Source organism: Girardinichthys multiradiatus, chromosome 10, assembly GCF_021462225.1.
Source record: "Girardinichthys multiradiatus isolate DD_20200921_A chromosome 10, DD_fGirMul_XY1, whole genome shotgun sequence".
Classification (NCBI taxonomy): domain Eukaryota; kingdom Metazoa; phylum Chordata; class Actinopteri; order Cyprinodontiformes; family Goodeidae; genus Girardinichthys; species Girardinichthys multiradiatus.
Genome location: NC_061803.1, coordinates 28,340,588 through 28,368,056, shown reverse-complemented (window position 1 = coordinate 28,368,056; position 27,469 = coordinate 28,340,588). Strand labels below are relative to the sequence as shown.

The 27,469-nt window shown below is 39.8% G+C and overlaps 1 protein-coding gene across 6 annotated transcripts in view; it reads left to right on the top strand.

Moving 5' to 3' along the window:
• The first annotated feature begins 6,717 nt into the window (after nt 1–6,717).
• Nucleotides 6,718–27,469, top strand: part of abcc3 (ATP-binding cassette, sub-family C (CFTR/MRP), member 3) — a 77,700-nt gene continuing 56,948 nt past the window's right edge. The window contains exon 1 of one of the 6 annotated variants that reach the window (XM_047378054.1): nt 6,718–7,094. In XM_047378054.1, the coding sequence (XP_047234010.1) occupies nt 7,059–7,094 (36 nt within the window). In that variant the 5' untranslated portion in view covers nt 6,718–7,058. The remainder of the gene's footprint in view (nt 7,095–27,469) is intronic. The other 5 variants (XM_047378053.1, XM_047378052.1, XM_047378051.1 and 2 more) reach the window with 5 other exon arrangements.

Below are 27,469 nucleotides of genomic sequence, written 5' to 3'. Positions count from 1 at the left end.
GCCAGGAGAGGACAGTCTACCATCATTACTCCAACAGCATACTGACGCCTCATCCAGGAAGTCACAAGACAACCCAGAAAAACATCTAACTACATCCCTTACTTGCATCCGTTAAGGTCAGTAATAATGATTCGACAATAAGAAAGATACTGGGCAAAAATGGTCTCCACAGGAGAGTTTCAAAGACCAAAAAGATCATAAAGGTTCATCCCACATTGTCAAAAACATCTCGATGATCCCAGACAGGGTGAAGGAGAGCCCAACTGGTCCGGACTGGACGTTTTTCTCTGGATACACGATGGACTCCTGGCAGAAGTGGAGGATTGTGTGTCTGTCGATAATGTCAGTCGAGGATGTGGAAGATGTGTATATAATTGGATGTTTGATATCAAGATTTCTGCTTTTTGGAGTCAGCGGTTACCTGGCATATCGAGAAATTCGGAGAGTGTCAGCAGCTGTTCTGGCCATTGTAAGGCTGCCTGGCATGTGTGATGGGATCTTCAGAGCGATCAACACTCAGACTGAGATGTTACGAGAGCTGAATCGCAGACTGGATGTGATTCTTAGGATCGCAGGCAGGTTGCGGTTCCTGGACTCAGGGGTGAAATGGGATAAATCTTGGAGAAAGTTGTTCGCTCGGATCTGGCGAAAGACCAGGAATTTGACTATTTGGATTCGCCTTTGAGAAGCACCAGCGAGACTCTCAAGGCTGACGGAAAATTAAGAGTCAGCCTAACCCAAATAATTAGTGTTTTTCTGAATCTGACTCCCCTGCACGGCCTTGATGGCTGGCTATCTTCAACGTCTCCTGGAAGTTATGTAAACATGACGATCTGCTCCCTCTGCCCCCTCCCTTCCCTGAGAACATCTGTGGACCTGCTCAGAACTTTGTGGCCGGTTGATGAACCTTCCAACGTACCATCAAGGACAATGGCCTCTGTGACAGTGCTTCATGGACTTACTTGCACACACTCACAAGCACACACACACATGCTCAAGATAAACATATGCACCCCCTCACACCACCTTCACCGTTCCCGGCATGATGTTGTTTTGTCAACTTGTTGCTTCTTTGTGCTGAGGTTTTTTGCAATCTCAAACTGTATCCTGCTAAGGATAAAGTGTGAAATATTTTTTTTTTCCCTTTACTTACCTAATGTGGCCTCTTTTCTCATCTAGCAAGGGCAGCGCCTGTGAGTGGGCAGCAAAGCCTCGGTGACCAGTCCCCCCCTTGTCTTGTGTCATGATGTATGTTTGGATGGGTTGTACTGGAATTCTAATTTCCCCTCGGGGATCAATAAAGTATCTTTGAATTGAATTGAATTGAAAAAATGCATTGTTTTTCAACCCTGATCCTCATGGCCCACAGTCCTTCATGTTTTAGATGTCTCTCTGCTCCAGCACATCTGAACCAAATGACTGCATTACTTTCTCAGGATGCTATCAAGTGCTACAGAAGCCTGTTAGTCACCAGTTTATTTAAGTTTAAGGTGTATGGCAGAAAGGAAAGATCTAAAACGTGCAGGAAAGGTGGTCCCTGAGGACCAGGGTTGAGAAACTCTTTTCTAATGATCTAAAGGCCACTAGTATGTCCACCTCTGAATCTCTCACAAAAAAAAAGTTCGCAAGCCAAAGTGCAGATTTAAATCAGATCAACATGTTCATGCTCAAAAACTCTCCAATTGGTGAAATGATGTCTGAATGAGTTTTTAGATAAAGACAGTTTCAGTCATTGATCCCGGTGTGACTCATGTTTTTACTTGTGATCCCTTATGACTGATAGGAGGCAGTTCTTGCCCCTGGGGAGTTCTGAAATCACTGCAGTTAAAACAGACCCTCACTTTAATCTGGTGGAGTCACATGCTGATTGCATTGCAAAGCACATTTTGGTTCTGCTTTTTCTTTTTTGTTGTTCCTCGTTCTCTAAAAACCAAACTGGTAACAGCTGCATATTACATGCAAGGTAAGATTACTTCAGAACCACTGACAGGACATGCTAGAAAGCAACATGAGACATAAATCTGTCCTTTAGGGCGTGTTACGCAGTTAATATGTCAGGAATTCCTAGAAGACTCATGCTTTCTGTGTGGACACAGAAGGTATTGTTTACATTAATCATATAATCTATATCTATATTCACCCATCATATAAGCAGAGGCTCAACTTGCCAAGCCTTCAAAGACTGCTAAAGGAAGTTTCAGCACATAGCATTTGTAGCTTAAATCTGAATATGTCACACCAGCAGTACACTAAAATACAATTTGGTACCACCCAGCAATTCATTGAATTAAAACGTTGCTAATTAATATTCACACATATAAAATGTTCAATAAAACTGGAGATACTTGCGTCAAATAACTTTAACTATCTTTTATCTCAAATAAATGTGGAAATCATTATCTTTTTATTTTAAAATTTACAACTTTTTGTAATTATTTAATAATTCTTTCATTTCAATGTTAGGTGCTGCAGCACATCGTGAATTTATTTGATCTCTCAGCCTTATAATCAAAATAACTCAGCTGGGCTAAAACTGCTATAGAAAACATGATTGGCCTCCAGCTTTACAGGTTAACCAATAAGATGTTTATTTAGCTAGACACAGTAGCTGACAAGATAATTTTATGATGTATATATATAGGGTTAGGGTTAGGGTTAGGGTTACGGTTAACCCTAACCCTAACCCTATATATAAATATATATATATATATGTAAAATATATATAATATTTTATATATAATATATATCAAAAATATATATCAAAATATTTATATGTGATTTTATCATTTATTTGATTCAATTCAATTCAAAGATACTTTATTGATCCCCGAGAGGAAATTAGAATTCCAGTACAACCCATCCAAACATACATCATGACACAAGACAAGGGGGGGACGGGTCACCGAGGCTTTGCTGCCCACTCACAGGCGCTGTCCTTGTTAGATGAGAAAAGAGGCCACATTAGGTAAGTAGAGGGAAAAAATCCTATTTCACACTTTATCCTTAGCAGGATACAGTTTGAGATTGCAAAAAACCTCAGCACAAAGAAGCAACATGTTTACATAACTTCCAGGAGAAGTTGAAGATAGCCAGCCATCAAGGCCGTGCAGGGGAGCCAGATTCAGAAAAACACTAATTATTTGGGTTAGGCTGACTCTTAATTTTCCGTCAGCCTTGAGAGTCTCGCTGGTGCTTCTCAAAGGCGAATCCAAATAGCCAAATTCCTGGTCTTTCGCCAGCATTCAGATTGTAACTGGATTTCCCCATATAATTACTTAACTGAGTAAGTAACTGAGTAACTCCTCCATTGGGACCTTTAAAATGCATAGATCAATTTAATTATTTATTGTTTATATTTCAAATTCCAACTTTTTATGTTTGTCCCTTTTAGCCTTCTACAGCAGGAATATGATCTACACCCTGTTCTAAGGAGGAAATCTAAAATAAAATCCAGAAATAGTAGTACTGGAGGGGGAAGAAGGGAAAACGAAAGGAGACTGAATGCAGTATGAATCATGCTTTTAACCAGTAAATATGCAATACTTTTCTACCCGTCTAAAATTATCTCATTCTGGCTTAGGCAAGGCTGTCAGCTGACCTGTTCTTAATCACAGACACAGTACAAACCAGAGCTCAGATGTTAATTTGTTGTTGCCAACTGGTGGCAGGACTTTAATAGGACCTACACTGATCAAGCATTAAAAGTTTGACAACCTGCATAATGGAGTCTAGGTCTCCTCCTTTACTGCCAAAACAGCCCTGACTTGTCGAGACATGGAGTTCACTAGATCCCTGAAGGTGAACTGCGGTAGGATGTCAGCAGATCCTTAAGGTCCTGTAAGTTGTGAGATGGGGCCTCCATATATTGGGTTTGTTTGTCCAGCCCATCCCTGAGATGCTTGAGTGGATTGAGATTGGGGAGTTTCGAGGCCAAGTCAATACCCAAAACTCCTTGTTGAGTTCCTTAACCTATACAAGAACAATTTTTACTTTATGATAAAGCACATTTCATTGTCTGCAACAATGCTCTGTTAGGTGGTACCTGTCAAAAGCGACACCCACGTGAATGGTAGGATCAAAGGTTTCCCAGCAAAACACTGCCTAAAGTATGACCTGACCTCTGCCAGCATTGAGCAAATGCAACTGGTCCAGTTCTGACGTGCATTTGCGCATTGTTGGTGCTACTCTGCTCTTCTTCCAACAATAGGGGCATATACCCATTCACCCAAAGTGGATGGCTAAGCAATGTACAAAACATGTAGAAGGTAACTTACACATTAATCAGAGACATTTACCCTGGCGTTATTGGCTGCCATATTCCAACAATCTGAAGCACACCGTTTCACAGGCAGATTAAATATTAACAAGTAGAAGACATTTGATCAGTTGCAAATGTTTCCAGGAATGTACATCCAGTGAAAGGCCTCAGTTAACATTTTAAATAGGTAAAGGCAAAGAGAGTAAATGTGGAGTATATCTTGTGTTGAAAGATTTTCTCTGTAAAAAGAATATGACTTTGGTTATTGAAATTGCATTAGAATAAAAAAGCGTTCTGAAACAGTGTTCTTTGGACAGACCCTCATAGAGATGTTTGACTGTAATGCACAGCACCATATTAGGAGAAAAGAAAAACACCACATGGTAGCACACAAACCTTGCATAAACTCTCAAGCATGGTGGTGGAGGGCTGATGATCTGGGCTTGCTTTATAGACACAGGACTCGGGCCCGTTGCAGTCACTGAGTGGAAAATAAACTCCTGTTTAAATCAAAGTTTACTAGAGTCAAATGGGAGGCCACCTATCCACCAGCTAAAGCTGTATGAGAACTGTGTCATCAACTAGACAGTCATCCTAAACACTGCAGCGAATCTACAACAGAATGGCTAAGATAGAAAAGAATCCCGGTGCCGCAAGGGCCAGGTCATAGTCAAGACATCATGAACACTGAAATGCCATGGTGGGACCTTACAATAGCTGGGCATGAATAAAAATCTCAGTCAATATATGCAAAGCTCAATCAACTGTAGAATTATTGTAAAGAAAGTGTGTGAGAAATTACAATTTGCTTAAAGATCAAAGACAAAACTAAAAAAGAATCTGAAATTTGGTAAATAACAATTGTTTCTAGAAATGTTAGTAAGGCTAACCCAGTGACACCAGAAATTCCATGGACAATGGCTTTGAGAGGTAAATTAGGAAGCTTTAACATGCCTTTCAAAATGAGTCTTTTCAGACATGCAGGTTTTAAGGTGTAGATAGCTTCTAAATAGATGGGGCCTAATGTGTGGGTGTGTGTCTTTTTCATTAGACTGTGAACAAAGATTACGATTCTTAGCTGAAAAGAGCTGTCAGGTAGTCTCCTCTGAAAAACACAGAGCATCGTACAAAAGGTCTTAGGTGTGTGAACCCAGTGGGTGAGGCAGTTTTTACAGAGAATGCAGCATTTTATAAATATAATCGGCGGGTAGGTTGTTCCAAACATCTTGGAGAACTAACCACAGATCTTCTGTAGTTGTAGGCTTTCTCACATCCTTCTGTCACTTCATGTAATCCCAGACACACTGGATGATGTTAAGATCACTTCCAGTAATTCTTGTTCTTCTTTACGCTGAAGGTAGTTCTTAATGACTTTAGCTGTATGTTTGGGTTCGATCACTTAGCATTTTGTAAATTGATAAAAATAAACATTCATCATTTATATTTCTGAAAGCATTCTTTGTTTATAGCATTTTTTCATACCTGCCTAAAACTTGCACAGGACTGTATATATATAGTCCATTTCTGTTCTTGCTGGATGGAGTTTGCACGTTCTCCCTGTGCATGTGTGGTTTCTCACCTGGTACTCCGGCTTCCTCCCACAGTCCAAAGACATGCCGGTTAGATTAATTGGTCTCCATAGGTGTGTGAATGGTTGTTTGTGTGTTGCCCAGCGATGGACTGGCGACCTGTCCAGGGTGTACCCCATCTCCCGCCTCCCGCCCGTTGACTGCTGGGGATAGGCACCAGCTTTTGACTTTTCAGTTCAAAATTCTAACTCTAGGGGTTGTTGATTTTTCAACTTGGAACTTGCAAATTCTGACTTCTGAGAGCAAATACATTAGTTAACCAGTTCATGGTTATAAAAATAAACACATATATGTTTATATAAATATGAACATGAAAAACAATTCCATAAAAATACTATCACTATATTTTAGTGGTATGGCAGTCATATTGGATTTGAAACCGGTATTGGTGAGTAATCTCAGAAGTTTACATTCATAATTCCAACTTTAGGGGGTATTCCTGTTAATTTTTCCAACTTTTAAAAATGAAAGACCAACTAGTTACTAGCTGTAAAACAGAATTACTCATATTTGTAACCACACCTGCTTCTGCGTCGTCTTCTTTTTATTTAATCTCACACAGCCAGCTGGATGTTACTGTCGTTGCTCAGAGGGGCCAGCACCATCTGTTGCAGAGTGCTCTATTTCTTTATGGCTCTTCTTGTTTGCATTGCTGATTGTCACCTTTGAACCTTTAGGCGTACAATATTCATCTTTCTGAGGACTTGTAACTGACAACTGTTGTTTTACTAATTTAGAGAAAAAAAAGAACATAAATATTTGTCCTCAAATTTTAGTTTTTGTCGAGTCATGGCTCAGCAACAAACTCCAGGCGCGCGTTGTGTTAGTGCGTTAGTAAGGCGAACATGAGGGGGCGTGGAGACTTGGTATGAAGGGGTGGTGCCTGGTGGTAAACGGACGCCTGCTTCTCATCACGACAAAACAGCCTCCTCCTGTAGAAATCATTCTTGGCTGGAAGCGAATGACTTCTTTCCCTTCGGAGCGGAAGGAGCCGACAGTTTCCTGTGACAGGACGGCTCGCACACACAAATAGGAAACCAGGGGCCCCTCCGTCAGCGACGCATACCTGTCCGGGGGACGGCTTGCGAGCGCTTTGCCGCGTGAAGAGGGGATAAAGGAAAGCGGCTCCGCAGGCAGGGCTCGACCTTTCCGTGCAGACCGACAGGGTACAGAGCTACTCCGGTGGTACCCGGTCTCCCGTCAGAAGGAAGATGGAGCGGCTGTGCGGAGCAAAGCTCCCGTTCTGGGTGAGTGCATTTCGTATTACCACTGTCGTATGCAACTGAATACCACTACTGCGTTCATTTCCCTTTGTTACCTGAAAGGTTTCGGTGTCTCCCCGGGAAGCTGAAGTAACTGCCTTTAAATACCCCTCCTAATAGCCGTTACCGTGTTACCACGCTTCCAGTGGCGAGTAGATTTAGCTGCTTTCGTTTTCACCTTTACGGTAGAGTAGCAACATTTGTTGAAGCTAATGAAGTGCTCACTCAAAGTTGTTACATATGGTTTATGTTTACAGCGCTCAGCCCATTTTTTGCGGCGTGTAAACGTAAGTCTGGTAGCCTGGTCAGGGTTATCTAAGCGATAGCACAAAGATAACTGCGTTATGGAGGAAATGACTAAAGCAGAAAATCTTGTCGAGGACAGTTAATCTACTTGTTGGGAACACAGTTCTGTGCTGTCATTACAGTACGCTCCATCACTTTGGGAAAAAGTTACATTTTTCTTTGAATCCTCTCCCGTTAAAGTGCACACCCCAGACCATAGTTCTTTAACACACATACATGGTTTCTTCGTTTGGTGCAACAATAATTGTCCCAATAACGATGTATTGATAATGTATTACAATAGGGTTGCACGTTAACATGTAAATGCAATTTTTGTTGTTTAACGATGTCGATAGATTAACCCAGGTTTTCTTCCCTCTTTTTTGTTTTTCGTGATCATCATCATCATCATTATTTCTCCTACACTTTCGTTGCGTTTCGGCCATTAAAATCTGCATCATATTTGGACATCAAGGGCAATGAAAGCCTACCAATGTGGCCAAGTATTGTTTGTTGGTGGATCGTTAATTCATGTCTTATAAGATATAATAGCCTACCAAATATTCTATCCAAGCATTTCTTTGCAGTTGCAATCTTGCCCAAAAGGATATTGAATTGATGGTTGTGATTTTGTATGTTGTACAGCTCTACAGTAAAGCATGCATGCTTAATTCTTTGTTATATATCACTTGCATGCAATCACAACTTGTAGTGTGCAATTTATACATGTGCTGAATATCTTTGGTGATGCTCTCCTAACCTTGTTCTTCAGCATGTAGAAGACGGGCTCACTTGTATTTACAGTAAATTTATTTTTTAGCTTGGAGCAGGGGTCTACAACTTCAGTCCTCGTGGGCCACTGTCCTGCTTCACCACACCTGAATCAAAGGAATGGTTATTGACCAGGCCTTTCAAAGCTGGCTGACATACCAAAGAGGTAAAACTGCCTTTTGATTCAGGTGTGTTGGAGCAGGGATGTATCAAAAGTTGCAGAACACTGGCACTCGAGGACTCTAGTCCTGGAGTAATGTTTGTTATAAAAACATAGAAACAGTCCAAGGATAGACCAATGAAATGAATTGCAGTCACATTTTCCTAGTATACCATACTCTACAATAGTTTGCAATGATTATTTTCTACCTTACTGCAATCGGTCAGATCAGGATGTTTTTTTTTATATGACCGGTCTTTGTTAGATGTTGATATTTTCTGCTGCCTTTTGCTCAGGTCTCTGAAGCAAAGTGAGCTGCAGTGTCTAAGCAGGTCACATCAACCCAATAGACTGGAAACTACAGTCACCAATACAGGCTTACGGCTCTTTTAGTGTGAATATCAATGACAGGGCCTTAAGTGTAATGTTTGAAACCACGATCTTGTTGAAGGATGAAGAATGATTTAATTTGTTGTTTTTTTTTGGCATTTAGAACCTAGGCAGATACCAAGTTGTTTACCACCCCTGAATACATTGTGCAATTGCTATGAGCCAGTGGTGCCTTCAGGGGGGCCATGACCCCCCCTCCCAATAACATTGACCACCCCAGTGGGCCCCACAGATGTGGTAAACTGTTGGTTTAACGACTGAAGCTGAGTTGTCCACGCATCAGCAAATGCACCTGCCTTTTCTGATTACTAGCGAATGCAACTAAAATGATGGTTTTCCCTGCTTGTACAATGTTTTAATTTACCTATAGTGTAGTGACTGAAGTTGCTCTTTAAATTATTGGCGTTTGAGCTGTCGGCCCGGTAACATGGATAACACGGTGAGGAGTGTGAGCCCAGTAATCTAAGGCAGAGTTTGTCATGCACTGTAGAAGGCTGCAACAGGTCCCAATCCAGTTTAGAAGTTGTTTGGCCTCTTCCGTTTGATAAATGTCCGGTGCTGTCTGTCAGGTATGTTGCTGGGTCTAATATGTTCACTTTAAAACAGATGCAAACCGTGTATATGTATATTTAGACCTTGCACATGTGGTATTTTTAGCCCTCATGCTGATTCCAGCTGGTTGCTTTCCACATGAGAGACTCACCATTTACATGTTATGTTTGCAGAGGTTTTGCACCCTGGGAAATCGAAGCTAGATTTCCAAGGGTGGGGTCTGGTTTATTTGCCTTTATTTTGCTTTTTATAACAGAAGGTATAATAATGTTATTGCATTCAGTAATGTTTAGAGCCTTGTTTATCAAACACTGTATGAGCATCCGTTTATGTTTAGTTTGTACTTTTCAGTGCTGGAAAGTATTCTGGAGATGCAAGGATGACCCTGGATGCTCTGAAAGGGATAAATAAATATTGGAGCCCATCAGAGACTCTCTTCTTTAATTTTCTTAATGTTAGGACCTGCTACATGTATGTACATGTGAAACTTTAAAAGCTCATTTGTAGTCAGTCTGAAATATAAATTTGTAAAAACAAAAAAAGGCAAATGATTCATGATAGGTTTGTTGTTGTTGTTCCTATTACATAGTAATAGTATAATATCACAGCATTTTTTAAAGATGGTCATTGGTTGTGATTTTGGTGTGCCACCCCGAGATTTTCAATGGCCCCATGTGGCGCATCTTTACCCCTATTCCATCAACCCGGTTCGGAACCCGTTCCTGTTCTTGTTCCGGTTTCCGAACGTGATTTCAAACTGGTAACGCGTGTTTCCACCAACGAAAAGAGGTTCCAGAGCACAAACTCTGGTTCAACTTGGGCAAAACAGAATACCTTGTTCTTCTGTGTGAACTGTAATGTCACCCGTGTACGGGTCGTAGCCCCAGGAAAAACAAGCAACCAATACGGCAGTGAAGACAAAGAATGTATTGTATAATCTTTTATATGTTTGAAAAAAACCCAACAATAAACATGCCTACTAGTTTCCATTTCATTCGCGGATGCTGAACATATGCAAATGAAAACATTGTACGTACCATTGTTCTCGCATGCAGTTGGCGTCTCCTTTTCTGTATGTAAGTGTAGTTTATAGATGCTCTCTTTTTGCATTTAAAGTAACATTTGGCAAGCTTCGCTGTCTCGCTATCGCGCCTCACCCCAAATGCTCTTTATTTTACAATCTAAGTGGGTTTATGACTTCAAGGTACCAATGTAGCCTTATTCTTTATGCTTTTGTCATAACCACAGTCTAAACCTCTAATGTCCTCTGTGTTTCAAGATTTGACCCTGTATCTGAATTAGATGTCAAAGGTTCAGCGGTGTCATATAACAGGACGTTGTTTTATGGGAAATGGTAGAAAACAGGCAAATGGTGGGATGGAGATGGCGAAGAGAACAGATTCCTGTCTGTAGGATAAAACCAGAATATTTGCAAGCTGCTTTTTGAAGCTCATTATGTTCAAGTTTCTGTGTTGTTTTTGGAACTGATTCAAGAGAGAGTCAAAATGCAGAAAACAAAGTAAACGCAGTTCTAAAACAGTTTCAACCTTGTAAGAATTATGATTATTGATTGATTAATATTAATCAAGAATTATAATTTAAAATCATAATTTGAAAAAAATAAATTTCTTAAGAAAAAAAATTACTTACGAATTGAAATCAGAGATGTCCTCTGGTGTTGTGATTATGGCTCAATGCCCTTGATAATTACAATTATTAAATTCTCAGTAATAATTGATAATTATTACAAGATGTCACTGATTAATCAACCGCTTCACCGAAGGTGGGGGAACTTTGACCTTATTTTGACAGATAAATCACTCTTGCTCAAAATAAACACAAATGCTTTCTCTTTATCTACATGAACATTTATTAAATCAACAGCCCTGATACACCTCGCTATTCTGATTAAATAATCTTCACCTAATCAAGCATGCAAAAATTCTACACAAAAGGGTTAAAATAACTAACTAAACAAGATAAAACAGCATTGAGTGTGTGTGAAAGTAACCAGCAGTTATGTCGAAAAAAAGAGAAAATATGGTACTGGGCGAAGCTTTTGGAGCGGCCTCCACCAATCCGCAGTCATAAAACCCCCAAAGTTGGAGCTCAGTGTAACACAAAGGGTCATAAAACTTTTAGGCGGAAACCAGTGGAAAAACACTAAAAGTGAAGACAATGGAACAGTGAGCGTTCCACCATGAGGTTCTAGCTGCAGCTTCAGGGCTTCTGAGAACATCTAACAGTCCAACTTTTAAGTTTACCCGAGTCTGCGCTCAGGTCTTCAAACAAAGTGAGACACACAGCTTCAAAGCGTGGCGGCTTTCAGAGTCCAACTGCAATCAAAGTTTCAATAAGACAATGCATGCACATACAACTTAGAACACATTGGACTATAAGTGGCGATTCTAAATCACTCTAAAATCCTACTCTGTCCTGCTTGAGCTATTTCTGATAGAAATAAAACAAAACGGGATTAGTTTGTGTCGTCTTCTCTGGAGCAGGAGGAGAGGGGGGAGTTTGTTACACGCCCGTAAATTTGGCAAAAGGGAAAAATATGACGTACGTCAACTGGAGCAAAAACAAAGAGGAAAATTTCATCTCCTGGGAAAACTTCCGTGGGTTTTTCTTGGGTTGCGTGTTAAATCCACGCCATTGATCAGTAAAGTAAAACTTGTTGGTCTTCCTATCCTGGCAAGCATTTCAGCTCGTTGAGCTTCTCATTAGGTTGGCCAGTGAGGAGAATGAATGAAAACCCACGTGTGAGTTTCTTATCCAGAATGATGCACCTCCATTGCGTGGTAACCGTGCCTCGGTTTCCAGTGGGAGAAAAAACATTGGTGGAGCATCTCCCGTGTCCTCATATAGCCCACTGTGACATCAGAGTTCTGATTTTCAATCTTATTAGCTGCAATTTCTGCTGGGAGTTGTAGTAGCAGATGATACTGGGGTATATAGTAGCAGATGACACTGGGAGGTATAGTAGCAAACAAATGGTCCAACAACCTAACCTTTAAATTGCTTTAGTGTTTGCATTTTGTCAGTGCATTTTATTTGGATTTCATGTGATAGACCACAACATAGCAAATAAATCACTAAAAATGCATTGGTGTTACCCCAAGCTAGAAAAAAGGTGGTGGCAGAATCATGCTGTGGGGATGCTTTTCTACTGCAGGAACAGGGAGGCTGGTCAGAAGAGAGGGGAAGATGGATGAAAGCGTGAACGACACCAAGGCCACAACTACAGGGGAACGGTTTAGATCAAAGCATATTAATCTGTTAGAATGGCCCAGTCAAAGTCTAGGGCTGAACCCAATTGATAACTTGTTGCGAGACTTGAAAACTGCTGTTTAAAAACACTCTCCAATCAGACTGAGGTTATTTTGGAATAAAACAGGGCGAAATATCAGTATCAAGATGGACAAAGCTGGTAGAGACATACCCCAAAAAGACTGTATCTGCAGCTAAAGGTGGTTTTTATTAAGAATTGACTCAGTAAGGCAGAATACAAACACTTGCCACACTTTTCAAATGTGTAATGTTCATCCCACTTCATAATTGTGTCTAATTGGTGTCTGTCACATAAAATCAAAATAGAAACATTGAAGTTTGTGGTTGAAACACACATAAAAAAGCTTAAGGGGCATAAATACTTGGGAAGATGGTCAAAATTGATGGGAAGATGAATGGGGTCAAATACAGGACCATTCTGGAAGAAAACCTGTTGGAGTCTGCAAGAGACCTGAGACTGGGACGGAGATTTATCTTCCAACAAGGCAATGATCCAAAACATAAAGCCAAATCTACAATGGAATGGTTCACAAATAAATGTATCCAGGTGTTGGAATGGCCAAGTCAAAGTCCAGACCTGAATCCAATCAAGAATCTGTGGAAAGAGCTGAAGACTGCTGTTCAAGAATGCTCTCCATCCAACCTCACTGAGCTCGAGCTGCTTTGCAAGGAAGAATGGGCAAGAATTTCAGTCTCTCGATGTGCAAAACTGATAGACATCCCCCAAGCAACTTGCAGCTGTAATTGCAGCAAAGGGTGGCGCTACAAAGTATTAACGCAAGGGGGTCGAATAATATTGCACGCCCCACTTTTCAGTTGTTTATTTGTTAAAAAAGTTTGACTTCATTCCACTTCACGCTTGTGTCCCACTTGTTGTTGATTCTTCACTGTTTAAGCAATGCACCTAATATAGTAAGAAAGGTCAGGGGGTAATATCCTTTTATCAGCATAATTCAAATGAAAACTCATGCTGTTTGAATGCATCCGTTTCACACAAAAGTAAACTGCAGCTTTGTCAGCTTCTGACAAACGAAGACTTCTCTTTTGCTATGGTTATTGTGGTTTGTCTGCATGTTGCAACATGCTTGTTATTTAAATCATGAAAGTTTTGATGTGAACTCAAACATCTATTGTAAAGGTTTCAATCAGCTCTGCCTGAGCAATATCTGCCTATGTTGTTCTTTTCCTCTGTCTTCTGTGCAGCCTTGATACATGTATCTAAAGCTGAGGACTTTGCACGAAATTGAAGAGACCTTCACCGTGAACACATTACTATGTACTTAAGTGTCTGGCTGATTTGCCTCTGGGTCGATCTCACCGGAAGACGTGGCTGTTTTGTGAGGCCATGACAGGTAGTTTAAAGTAGGTTCTGCTATTCACGTCCACTTCAAACAAGCAGGAGGCCTCTGTAATCCCCCAGCTTTCAGCAGTGCCTGCTGAGTGCAGGTCAGAGTTAATACTTAGGCTTCATCAATTGCCCTATTTACAGTGTTGTTCTGTTTAAGACGTCTAAGCAGCAGCTTAAAGTCCAATTTGACTGCTCAAACAGGTTTTATATTAGGACAACCTGCTACGCCAGGGCCAGCATGAGACTCCCAGATGATTTGTTTTATCTTGAATAAAGCTACCTCAGTTTCACCATATCGTGATGTTAACACCAAGATTTATTTATTCCACTAACATGTTTCTTTTGAATGGAAGTAATATGAATGTTTTGGAGCTTCACAGCCACAGTCCCGATTAAATCTGATTGAGTCTGTGGAGGGAGCTAAAGGTTAGGGAGAAGGCAAACAGGCCTTGGAGCTCATCACTTGGAGCTTTGTAATGCCTAAACACATTGTTTTCGCAGATTATTAAGAAGGGTTTGAAAAATAACATTTGAAATGTTTTTAGGATAAGATTTGAATAAAACCACCCAAACTTGTTAGTTTTTTTTTTTTCAGAGTTAAAACAAAATTTTTGGTTGAATGATATAAATTTGTCAGAGGTATGAAAATGTTTTTGGCCTAATTCTAGTTTAGTAAGGTCCTCTGTGTACTGTCAAGACAAACAGCTTTTGAAATCTGTCCCACAGAGACCTTTCTCTTTTGTCATACTTCATGTTGTACGTTTGGGGCCTGTCACATTATGTAGCTCAGCTAGAGTTAAAATTCTGTTGCTTTGAGTTTCCAAAGTCTGCCAGAGACAGCCCATCCCCACTTAGTTCAGACATACCCAGAAAACCTTCGCATTAGTTAGGTGCGCGCATAACTCAAGCCCAACCTAAACAAGTTCTGTAAGGGGGGCTGGCCAAGAGATGGCCAAACACAAACCATGCCTCTCCTTGTTGGGTGCCTTTAACAGTCTGATGATATGGTCATGTACAACAAAGATGGGAACCCATCAGGCAGGTTCCTGAAGAAATACCTTGACACTGCAAGCAGACGGAATAGCATTGTTGATTGAGTTCACCCTAAAGTTTCTAAAGATTACCATCTATTCCTGCAACAAAATACCTGTCCAAAAAAACTAATCTTTCTCTGGGAGTTCCACATTCTTTCTTTTCTTCACAATTGTTACAAACCAAGTGTTTACCGCAACCAGCTCCCTTACCCACGATCATGCTTCAGGCATCTAACGGATTACTTATTAGTGCATCATTCAAAATTGGAAAAAAGAGTAATGATAGGCCAGGCAAGGTGAGAACTAATCAGATATGCATCCTAGGTGCCATTGGTTACCCAGGGGCAACTGCAGAGTTCTACAGCTTAGATAGCAGAATCTATGGACAGGGCACTTGTTAGTTGAGCACTCAACAAATCTGTCAAGAAGAAAGCCATTGTTATGAGAAAGTCAGAAGAACTCAAGTTAGCAGTTTTCCACAAGCCTTGTAAGGGATAAACCATAACAGGGAGAATGCCTTTTCATGTTTTAGAATGGCTGAGTCAAAGTCCATAACTAAATCCAAAGGAGAATCTGATGCAAGATGTGAAAGTTAATGTTTGCAGATGCTCTCCATCCCATCTAGGTGATCTTGAGCTATTTTGTGATGAAGAATGGCCGAAATGATGTGCAGAGTTTGTAGGGGAATACCCCAAAAGTCCTCCGGTTGTAATTGCTGTGAAAGGTCCAGAAGAATGAGTAAAATATCTTAAGAAGTATGCTTCCCTTTCCTTCCACTTAATTATACACTACTTTGGATTACGCTATCACATAAAATCCCAAAAAGATTCATTTAGCTGTTTAGGTCAAATGTGACACAATGTAATGTGAAAATCCTAAAGGAGCATGAAACCTTTTGCAAGGCACTGTAAAAATCTTTTATATGTTCATACATTAAGCAGACAGATATGGAAGTAAAATAGTCTCATTAGAATCAGACATTTTTTAGACATTGAAATTATAACACTGAATTTTTATCCTGTGCAATTATGTATGTGAATTTTTTTATGTACTTACAATTTGCCAGCAAAAATTCACCTGCAAGAATTTGCCTGAAAAAATTCACCTGCAGAAATTCGCCTGCAAATGTGTTGCCGCTTCTTCTGGTCACTTCAAAACAAGAGCACCTGCGGACAGGGTTGGGGCACTAGCTGTCATTGGGTCAGTCAAACATTTCATTCAGTTCCATTAGATGAAAAAAAATACCACATCTCAAATGGGTGTTAATTACCTGCCGTTTTGTAATAATATATTTTTGGCAGAAAAATCTCAGCACTGATCTTCATTAAGCCACTATCCAGCAACCTGTTAAAGAGACTCGCCGCTGCCCAAGGCAATGGTGTGTCACGTGATCAAATAAGCGTAATCTGATTGGCTAAAAGACGCTCGACTTGATCGAGTGCTGATTGCTCTGGCTTGAGTCACCAGAAGGTCAACACATTTGCAGGCGAATTTTTGCAGGCAGATTTTTTCAGGCGAATGTTTGCTAGTGAACTTTTCAGGTGAATTCTTGCAGGTGAATTTTTGCTGGCAAATTTTAAGTACAAAAAAAAATTCACGTACATAATTGCACAGGATAAAAATTCAGTGTTATAAATTCAATGTCTAAAAAATGTCTGATTCTAATGAGACTATTTTACTTCCATAGACAGAGTGCACGGCATCTAATGCACACATTAACTGGCTCATCCAAAGCCAGTTTATCAGCAGCATTATATACCAACAATTCAGACTGTCAGCACCAGCTTGGAATACAGCTGAGAGGAAGCGTCACTCTATGGTCTCAGCTAAAGCTGAAGCCGAATTGAAACTGCAAAGAGGAAGCTGTTGTAACACAAGGAGTATTTGTGACATGTTGGTGAGAAAATTCCCTACAGTTGCCGAACGTTTCCAGGATCTGTCTTTTGTTTATTTAGAAATATTGTATCACTACCGTTCATGGTTTTGCAGGGAAATCCCTGAAATGTCTCTGTTTGACTCTAAGACTGCTAACCTGACATAAAACCTGAAAGTGAAAGTCGTGAAATGGGTATTTTCTGTATTTCAAAAAATTGTTTTTTTGGGACTAAAGGCAGGAAAGAGGGCAAAGAGAGGGGGAGACATTTGGCAAAGGTCACCGGGTCCAGGACTCGAACCCTGCCGCATCAAGCACTATGGCCTCTGCACGTGGTCGCACACTTAACCTCTACACCACCAGTGTGACGCCCTGCATTTCTAAATTTGAAGGAATATGTTCGGTTCTCAGAAACAATTTTATGTTTAACTGTAATCATGGGTGTGGGATTTGTTTCTTGTGTAATTTCTTAGATAAAAATAAAATCATTTTTATATCCCAAGTTGCTCAGTGGATCTTCTTTAAGTGACTAAATTCTATCCTCTATTAATTGTAAGGTCCATTAAGGACTAGCTTTATTCAGATACAAGCATTTAATTTTAATGTTAATTAAAACCTTAATTAAAATTAAAAAGTTTAAACAACTTAGTTTGAATTTCCTAAAGCTGTTATAAAGGGAAATTATATTGTTGTAATAAATCAAATTAATTTTAGAGGAGACCAGAGAAGAGGTTTGAGTTGGGTGTTTTTTGCAAAATGTGACTTAAAAGCATTGGAGGTTTGTTTCTTATTTAGAAGATTTTGGTTTCTGTTGCCATATGACTAATATATCAATTAATTGAACACCTCTTTACTTCCAGTTGTTTTAAAGCTCTGGCCTACTAATCGTTCCTCTAAGAACTATAATAGGAATCTTTTTCAAGGCAAGTTTATTTATATAGCACATTTCAGTAGCAAGACAATTCAAAGTGCTGTACACGAAAAAAAGAAAAAGACATAATAGGAAAAGTACATTACAGTGGCATAAAGGTTATTAAATAATAAACGAACATGAATAATTAAAGAAATAAAAATGAATAATTTAAATGATAAGGTGATAATACAAAAGATAAAAAATGGAAAAATAATGATAAAATAATTCATAAGAAAATGAAAGGGAAGTTGGACTGAAAACAATCTAATAATGTTTCGATAGCACATTATTAGAACAAATAAGTTTTTAATATTGATTTAAAGCAACTTAGTGTTTCGGTGCTTTTACAGTTTTTTGGGAGTTTATTCCAGATTAGTGGAGCATAAGAACTAAAAGCTGCTTCTCCATGTTTGGTTCTGGTTCTGGGTATGCAGAGTAGATTTGAGCCAGAAGACCTGAGAGGTCTGGGTGGTTGATACACTGACAAGTCTGTAATGTATTTTGGGGCTAAGCCATTCAGTGATTTATAGACTAACAGAAGTATTTTAAAGTCTATTCTCTGAGCTACAGGGAGCCAGTGTAGGGACTTTAGAACCGGGGTGATGTGCTCTACTTTCTTAGTTCTAGTGAGGACGCGGGCAGCAGCGTTCTGGATCAACTGCAGCTGTCTGATCGACTTTTTAGGCAGACCTGTGAAGACACCGTTGCAGTAATCAATTCTACTAAAGATGAACGCATGAAGTAGTTTTTCAAGGTCCTGCTGAGACATTAGTCCTTTAATCCTGGAGATGTTCTTTAGGTGATAGAAGGCCAACCTTGTTACTGTCTTTATGTGCCTCTGAAGGTTCAGGTCTGAGTCCATCACTACACCTAGATTTCAAGCCTGATTGGTGGTTTCTAGCTGTACTAGCTAGCTGTACTGAAGAAGTTGCTTGTTCTGTCACTTTAAATTTACAAAATTTAAATCTACCACTTTAAATCTACAAATACTTCATCTGGCGAAACAAATTTGAGCTCTTATTTTGCGGCCCAGAAGTGAAGGTGATTACAGGAAAAAAGTCTGAGTGGATGGTACTTGCATAACTAGCTAACACCGATTGTATTCCAGGCAGTTCTTCGCAACATGCATATTATCCACGCTGTCATTGTGATAACGATACAATTACAATGTATTTTGCATCTCTATTTGTTAGCTTAGTGAGAATACCATGACTGGCTAACCGTAGGTGCTACTAAGGCTAATGTTAGCATACACTTCTGAGCTTCCTGTTGGTGCCACGCTAAAGAGCTATTTAACAATTTACAGTATTTAGGTTTATCAACCTTAACTGGACTTTTACATGCACTAAGATTTATGAAATATTTTTATTTTATTTGGAAAAACACAAACTAATGATATTGTGGCATAAGGGCTACTTCAGGATTATACAAGCATATTATTTGTCAAAATATGGACTTGTGAAATCTGGACTGGAATATTTAGTGATTAGAGATTCCTTAAAACACAGTTTGTGATTTGTGAAACTTTAACTTGAAAAGGAGGCATTTTGGGGGGCTGTAAAAATATCGTTAAAATATAAAAAAAAGGTGTCTTCTTGTTCTGGTACCGCCTATAATCTAGTTTTATGAGCTGGTGCATCATTACAAAAATGCACATCTCAAGGTGTAAAAGTGCCCTAGTTAACATGGAAAACAGGACCCCCCTCTTACAATAAATGTCCACCATGAAAGGCCTATTTCATATCTCCCAGTCTGCTCTATTGTCCTCTTGACTGCAAAGCCCGTGTGACCTGAATTCTGGCAACTGTATCCACCCTCTAGGGGTTTCTGCGGACCTCTGCATGCAGCCAAGATTTTTGAGATTGTGTGGGTTGCGTGCACCGACAGGAACAAAAATAAGACCAGCCTGAGAGTGGTGCCAAACGCACAGCAAGTCAAGTCAAATCACGTTTATTTATATAGCGTTTTCAGCAACAAGGCACTCAAAGTGCTGTAAAGGTAAAGAGAAAGACGGAACAGATCAAGGGCAGAAGAAGGAAAAACAACAGCGATGCTTATATTTCAGAAATACAGTTAGGGGAGTTAACTGCACATGTCTGATTGGAGCAAACTTCTTCAGATGAGCTAAAAAGAGTATGAACTGAGAGCTAGGTAGCTCTCGATCATGAAGAGGGCTTTAATAAAATAGCAATTAGAAACTTGAAAAATTAAGGAAAATCTCATTTTTTTACCTGTAACATAGCTAAAAAATGTTAATTTTGTAGCTATGTAACAGCTATGTAACATTTTTTTAGCTTTCCATTAAGATACGAAGCAGGCAGGCAGAAAGATGAGAGGGATTGTGGCTTCTCAGCTGCTCAAATGTCTTAGAAAAGAAAGAAAGGAAACATAATTTTTTATATAAATTGAAAGCATAATTGACTTGATCGTGTTACTGTATAACTCTAAAGCACTAAAGCAGAAATTTCTTGGACATTAGAAACGTGAGTTTTTTGAAAGCCTGATCTGACAGATACTGGTCCAGAATCTCAATATAACGACCGGTTCTAGTCACCACGTGAGAACATGGCGGATCAATAAGCAATAAAAATATAAAGGTTAATATGGATTTTCCCCCATCTGCATTGATATCTGTGCTAATTGCATTATACAGGTCCTTCTCAAAATATTAGCATATTGTGATAAAGTTCATTATTTTCCATAATGTCATGATGAAAATGTAACATTCATATATTTTAGATTCATTGCACACTAACTGAAATATGTCAGGTCTTTTATTGTCTTAATACAGATGATTTTGGCATACAGCTCATGAAAACCCAAAATTCCTATCTCACAAAATTAGCATATTTAATCCGACCAATAAAAGAAAAGTGTTTTTAATACAAAAACGTCAACCTTCCAATAATCATGTACAGTTATGCACTCAATACTTGGTCGGGAATCCTTTGGCAGAAATGACTGCTTCAATGCGGCGTGGCATGGAGGCAATCAGCCTGTGGCACTGCTGAGGTCTTATGGAGGCCCAGGATGCTTCGATAGCGGCCTTTAGCTCATCCAGAGTGTTGGCTCTTGAGTCTCTCAACGTTCTCTTCACAATATCCCACAGATTCTCTATGGGGTTCAGGTCAGGAGAGTTGGCAGGCCAATTGAGCACAGTGAAACCATGGTCAGTAAACCATTTACCACTGGTTTTGGCACTGTGAGCAGGTGCCAGGTCGTGCTGAAAAATGAAATCTTCATCTCCATAAAGCTTTTCAGCAGATGGAAGCATGAAGTGCTCCAAAATCTCCTGATAGCTAGCTGCATTGACCCTGCCCTTGATAAAACACAGTGGACCAACACCAGCAGCTGACACGGCACCCCAGACCATCACTGACTGTGGGTACTTGACACTGGACTTCTGGCATTTTGGCATTTCCTTCTCCCCAGTCTTCCTCCAGACTCTGGCACCTTGATTTCCGAATGACATGCAGAATTTGCTTTCATCTGAAAAAAGTACTTTGGACCATTGAGCAACAGTCCAGTGCTGCTTCTCTGTAGCCCAGGTCAGGTGCTTCTGCCGCTGTTTCTGGTTCAAAAGTGGCTTGACCTGGGGAATGCGGCACCTGTAGCCTATTTCCTGCACACGCCTGTGCACGGTGGCTCTGGATGTTTCTACTCCAGACTCAGTCCACTGCTTCCGCAGGTCCCCCAAGGTCTGGAATCGGCCCTTCTCCACAATCTTCCTCAGGGTCCGGTCACCTCTTCTCGTTGTGCAGCGTTTTCTGCCACACTTTTTCCTTCCCACAGACTTCCCACTGAGGTGCCTTGATACAGCACTCTGGGAACAGCCTATTCGTTCAGAAATTTCTTTCTGTGTCTTACCCTCTTGCTTGAGGGTGTCAATAGTGGCCTTCTGAACAGCAGTCAGGTCGGCAGTCTTACCCATGATTGGGGTTTTGAGTGATGAACCAGGCTGGGAGTTTTAAAGGCCTCAGGAATCTTTTGCAGGTGTTTAGAGTTAACTCGTTGATTCAGATGATTAGGTTCATAGCTCGTTTAGAGACCCTTTTTATGATATGCTAATTTTGTGAGATAGGAATTTTGGGTTTTCATGAGCTGTATGCCAAAATCATCTGTATTAAGACAATAAAAGACCTGAAACATTTCAGTTAGTGTGCAATGAATCTAAAATATATGAATGTTAAATTTTCATCATGACATTATGGAAAATAATGAACTTTATCACAATATGCCAATATTTTGAGAAGGACCTGTATTGTTTGTAATGGCTGTCCTTTCAGACTAAACCAGCTGACCTGAATCTGGCAAAGCAACTGCATAATAGTGTTTCTCATGAGTAGTTCATTAAAGAGGATCTTTTAGGAAACCATTTGTGACGCAGAATTGAAATCTCCTCAATCTTTGGACACTAGTTGATATTTATATGTGTGTGTGCCTGGCTTTGTGTGTAGTGTTGTACTTATCCAATGTTAGAAAAGCCTGAGTAACCAGGCAGGAAGCAGTGTCAGAAGTCTCTCTTTCTGTTTCCTGATCAGTGTTCCGACTCTGTGTTTTGCTGACCTTTGCAGAAATGTTCCATCTGTCTTTGTATTTTCAATCAACTCTTACTCTACTAAATGGATATAAAGACTTCTCCAATATAATTTTGTATCTAACGAGGTTCTTAAAATGTGCCTCCATGCATTCAGTATTGTAGTAGACTTTATCTTAATAGCACTGACTAGCAATGAGAGATTTTGTTTTTTCGATAAATGGCTGCTCCAGTCTGGCAGGCTGGCTTTGCCACTTGATAAAAATCTGAAAACATGCAGAGCAACTGACAGACCTGCCCTCCAAGATGATAAAGATGTCCTCTCTGTCGGTTTTGCTGAAGTAACCTAAGTAAACCTAAGACACAAAAAGCTGTTTGACTACTACTATGCACAATTACACTCGCCGGCCACTTTCTTAGGTACACCTTGCTAGTACCGGGTTGGACCCCCTTTTGCCTTCAGAACTGCCTTAATCCTTCGTGGCATATATTCAACAAGGTACTGGAAACATTCCTCAGAGAGTTTGGTCCATATTGACATGACAGCATCATAAAGATGCTGAAGATTTGTCGGCTGCACATCCATGATGCAAATCTCTGGTTCCACCACATCCCAAAGGTGCTCTATTGAATTGAGATCTGGTGACTGTGGAGGCCATTTGAGTACAGTGAACTCAAAGTCATGTTCAAGAAACCAGTCTGAGATGATTCGTGCTTTATGACATGGCGTGTTGTCCTGCTGGAAGTAACCATCAGAAGATGGGTACACTGTGTTCATAAAGGGATGGACATAGTCAGCAACAATACTCAGGTAGGCTGTGACGTTGACATGATGCTCAGTTGGTACTAAGGGGCCCAAAGTGTGCCAAGAAAATTACCCCCACACCATTACACCACCACCACTAGCCTGAACCGTTGATACAAGACAGGATGGATCCATGCTTTCATGTTGTTGATGCCAAATTCTGACCCTACCATCCGAATGTTGCAGCAGAAATCGAGACTCATCAGACCAGGCAACGTTTTTCCAATCTTCTATTGTCCAATTTTGGTGAGCCTGTGCGAATTGTAGCCTCAGTTTCCTGTTCTTAGCTGACAGGAGTGGCACCCGGTGTGGTCTTCTGCTGCTGTAGCCCATCCGCCTCAAGGTTCAACGTGTTATGCCTTCAGAGAAGGTCTTCTGCATCCCTTGGTTGTAACGGGTGGTAATTTGAGTTTCTGTTGCCTTTCTATCAGCTCGAACCAGTCTGGCCATTCTCCTCTGACCTCTGGCATCAACAAGGCATCTGTGCCCACAGAACCGCCGCTCACTGGATATTTTCTCTTTTTCTGACCAATCTCTGTAAACCCTAGACATGGTAGTGCGTGAAAATCCCAGTAGATCAGCAGTTTCTGAAATACTCAGACCAGCCCATCTGGCACCAACAACTATGTCACGTTCAAAGTCACTTAAATCACCTTTCTTCCCCATTCTGATGCTCAGTTTGAACTGCAGCAGATCGTCTTGACCATGTCTACATGCCTAAATGCATTGAGTTGCTGCCATGTGATTGGCTGATTAGAAATTTGTGTTAACGAGTAGTTGGACAGGTGTGCCTAATAAAGTGGCCGGTGAGTTTATATCACAATAATGTCACTAACTTGAATTTATATTTGTTGAATGTGTTATATTGTTATAAACAGTCTATACTAAATTTGGCAGTTGCTTGACAAGACAAATCCCAACTAGTTATGTTTTTTAATATACAACAGTAAATAATAATAGTATACGGTGGCCAGGAGGTGCAAACCAGCATTACAATATCTGAAACATTTTTACAAATCTCAAAACAAATTTAAATTTCAGAAAATAAATTACATTTCAGAAGAAAAATGTATATTTAAGAAAACACACATTTCAGGAAACAAATTTACAATAATGAACTTTATCACAATATGCTAATATTTCGAGAAGGACCTGTAAATCCTTCCAATGTAAGGATGTTTAGCCTTAGGTGATGCTTGAGTAAAACCAAATGTCTAGAAACTATATCAGTATGAACTCGGATAATGTTTTCCAACCAAGACCTGTTCCAGACCATTTGTTTGACTCTCTTCAAATTAGATTTATTTTCTGAATGAATCAGAACCGCTGTACCACAAACCCTCTCTCCCTCCAGTATTCTCTGTAATGTTGACGTTTATTATTATTCAGCATAAAATCCATAGGGGGAGTTCACTGCAAATAAAATGGGTTTCCAGCAATTCGGCGCTGGCGCAAACAGTTACATTATTGTCTATATTAGCCCTCTGAGTTTACTGATAGGTCAGTACGTATCTTCAGACAAAACTATGTTTGCGACAGTCTTTGTCTCTGACAGATATCTGTCCCAATCATCAAACTCATTAGTTTGTATTTATGTTGTTTGTTGACATTTTTTCAGCTCAAGCTTCTTGACTACTGTGATTGAAAACCAGCAGTATTTTCACTTAAATATAGTGCATCAGAATTTGTGATGACCTGATAGGGATTTATTTCTCCCAGAGGCTGATCCAGGAGAGTTAAGAGAAGGCATGTGAAGATGCCAAGTCATAATTCAATACCTCATTAAAATCAGCGCCATGTGCTTTTATTTTATAATGCAGGAATAAAAAAAAACTGCCTTTGCAAAAGGTGCCCTCATGACTTACCAGGGAAGTGTCTGAGGTTTCAAAATCTAGAGATACCGGTTATTTTAAAAAGACCTGATAAGAACCTCTAGCCAAAACCTAGGATTGGATTTCGACATCCTTAATTAAAAACTAAATCATATAAATGAATGCTAATATTGGAGCTGGTTATTGCTGTGTACAGTGTTCATGATATGTAAGCTGACATTGGAAATGTAAACAGATCATTGTGCTATCCAACTAGCAAATTTTGAAGAGGAAATTGCTTTTTATCTTTCAAATGAATGGCTGTTTGTGTGCTAGCCAAGCACATATTTAAAACAAACCCTGACTGTTCTGTCAGGGAACGTATTCCTTTCCGGCGTCTGTTGTTAATGTTGTGCTTTAGGAGTGTTTAAATGTAAAATTTTGTAGTTACATTAGCAAAGTTAGGAATGTTTGGCTACAACAGGAGCAGAATGTGAAATACTTGGTACTCCTTTCTTTGGACTGTTTTTACTGTATATATAACCTGCATGTTACATTTCTAAACGAGCACATTTTGCCTGTTTAGAAACCAGATCTTTGTTGAGTATTGCTACATTGTTCCCAAAAACGATTAACTTTAGCAAGTACCATATTGGGCGTGTGGTAATACCAGTGGAGAAATTTGCTTTTAAAAATTGTTTATTGTTTAGTCTATTTGTAACATTGTATCTGTGAGAAACTGACAACCACCCAAACTTTTGATGTTTCTATGCTTATAACTTAGAAATAAACTGGTCACGTTATTCTTTGGCAGCAGCCCCTACAATCAAGCCTGTGCAATAACTGGCAGTGGGTCTTTTACCTCTCTGTGGAGGAATTTTGGCCCACTCATCTCTGCAGAATAAATTTATTTCAGTCACATTTAAGCAAGAACAACCCTTTTGAGGTCATGCCATAGCGTCTCAGTCTGATTTAAGTCTGGACTAACTAGGCCACTACAAAACCTTTTTATTGTGGATTCCATTTTTCCAGTCTTTGTATTGTTGAACCATGATCACTGAGGTCTGCAGAGCTTTGAAGGTTTTTTTTTGTTCTTTTTTTTTGTTCTGTGACTTCCTGGATTAGTCTTTAATGTGCTCTTGGAGTAATTTTGGTAGGTCAGCCACTCCTGGGAAGGTTTACCGCTGTTCCCCGTATCTCCATTTGAGGATAATGGCTCTAACTGTGGTTCATTGAAGTCCCTATGCCTTAGAAATAGCTTTATAGCCATTTTCTAGACTGATGTTCTTGATGTTCTTTACATCGGCTCATACATGTCGGTGTCACTGCTGTCAGTGTGCCCCAGGGCAGCTGTAGCTACAATGTAGCTTACCGCTGTCAGTGTGTGAATGTGTGTATGAATGGGTGGATGACTGAATGTAGTGTGAAGCACTTTGGGGTTTCTGGGGACTTGATAAAGCACTATACAAGTAAGGCCATTTACCATTTTACCATTTACATGTCATATGTTACTTTTTGAGATATTTTAGCCTAAATCATGTTGTTTGACTGTCTTTATTTAATTGGGTGAAAAAGCAACACTGGCAGTCCTGAAAAAGTCTTAGACAAACATGATGCATTTCTGGGTGGTTCATCTGTGACAAAGGCACTATGAGGGAAGGTGTTGACTTGGATTCAAACAGCAACATCCAAACAAAGAAGCAAAAATTGAATTTCCTACACAAGTACATGCAAAGTTGATTAGATTTGTTTGACTAATGCCGCTGCCCCACAACATTTAGAAATAACTGCAGAGGGTTTTCTCTTTATTTTATGGACAATTGGGTTGCTAGCATAGTTGTTTAGTAACCAGCTAATTCACACCCCTTCACTGAAATGTGTTGTGGCAATATGTAACACACATTTCAGTCTGTTGATCCTTCTGGGCTGTGCAACTCTCTCTAGGAGGAATAAAGACTCACTGGGGAGGAAATAACTATAGCAATAGTTGAGTTGTGTCTTCTTCATCCTGTAGCAACAGGAGGAAGAATGATAAGGTGCGACTGGCTGTTGCACCTTGCAGTTTCATCTCTTTAATAGTGAAAGATAAGGTTTTATGTCTTTTGTGAACTTACAGCTGCCTTTTAAACCGAGAGATGCCTGAACAGTTTGTGTTTATACCATAATGTGCCAAGAGCAGCTTCCCCTTTTGATGATTATCAGTAAATATAGCTTTTGTTATTATATTACCCTTATTTTTTTCTGAAAACTCTTTATACACATTTCCCTGTAATCTGGACCTTAGTTCTCTTTTCATGTTTAGTTCTTGAATTTCAGCTCTTTAACTCGATGTTTTTGGTTAAACTTTCCACAAATGCTTGAGCGAGTACGAAAACCCTCCCAGTATTCGTAAGCCCAACTTTGATAAGCTGTGGTAGAAATCTGCCTTTGCAGCTGATATTTAAAAAAAGGGAGCGTGTTTATGCAACGGCAGCATCGCTGTTTCAGCTCACAGGCTACAACTAATTCTCTCTTACATTAAATATGCTAAAATATCCGGTGTCCAAAATGATGTTTTCTCAGCTTGAGGTTCACATAGAAAGTGAACAAC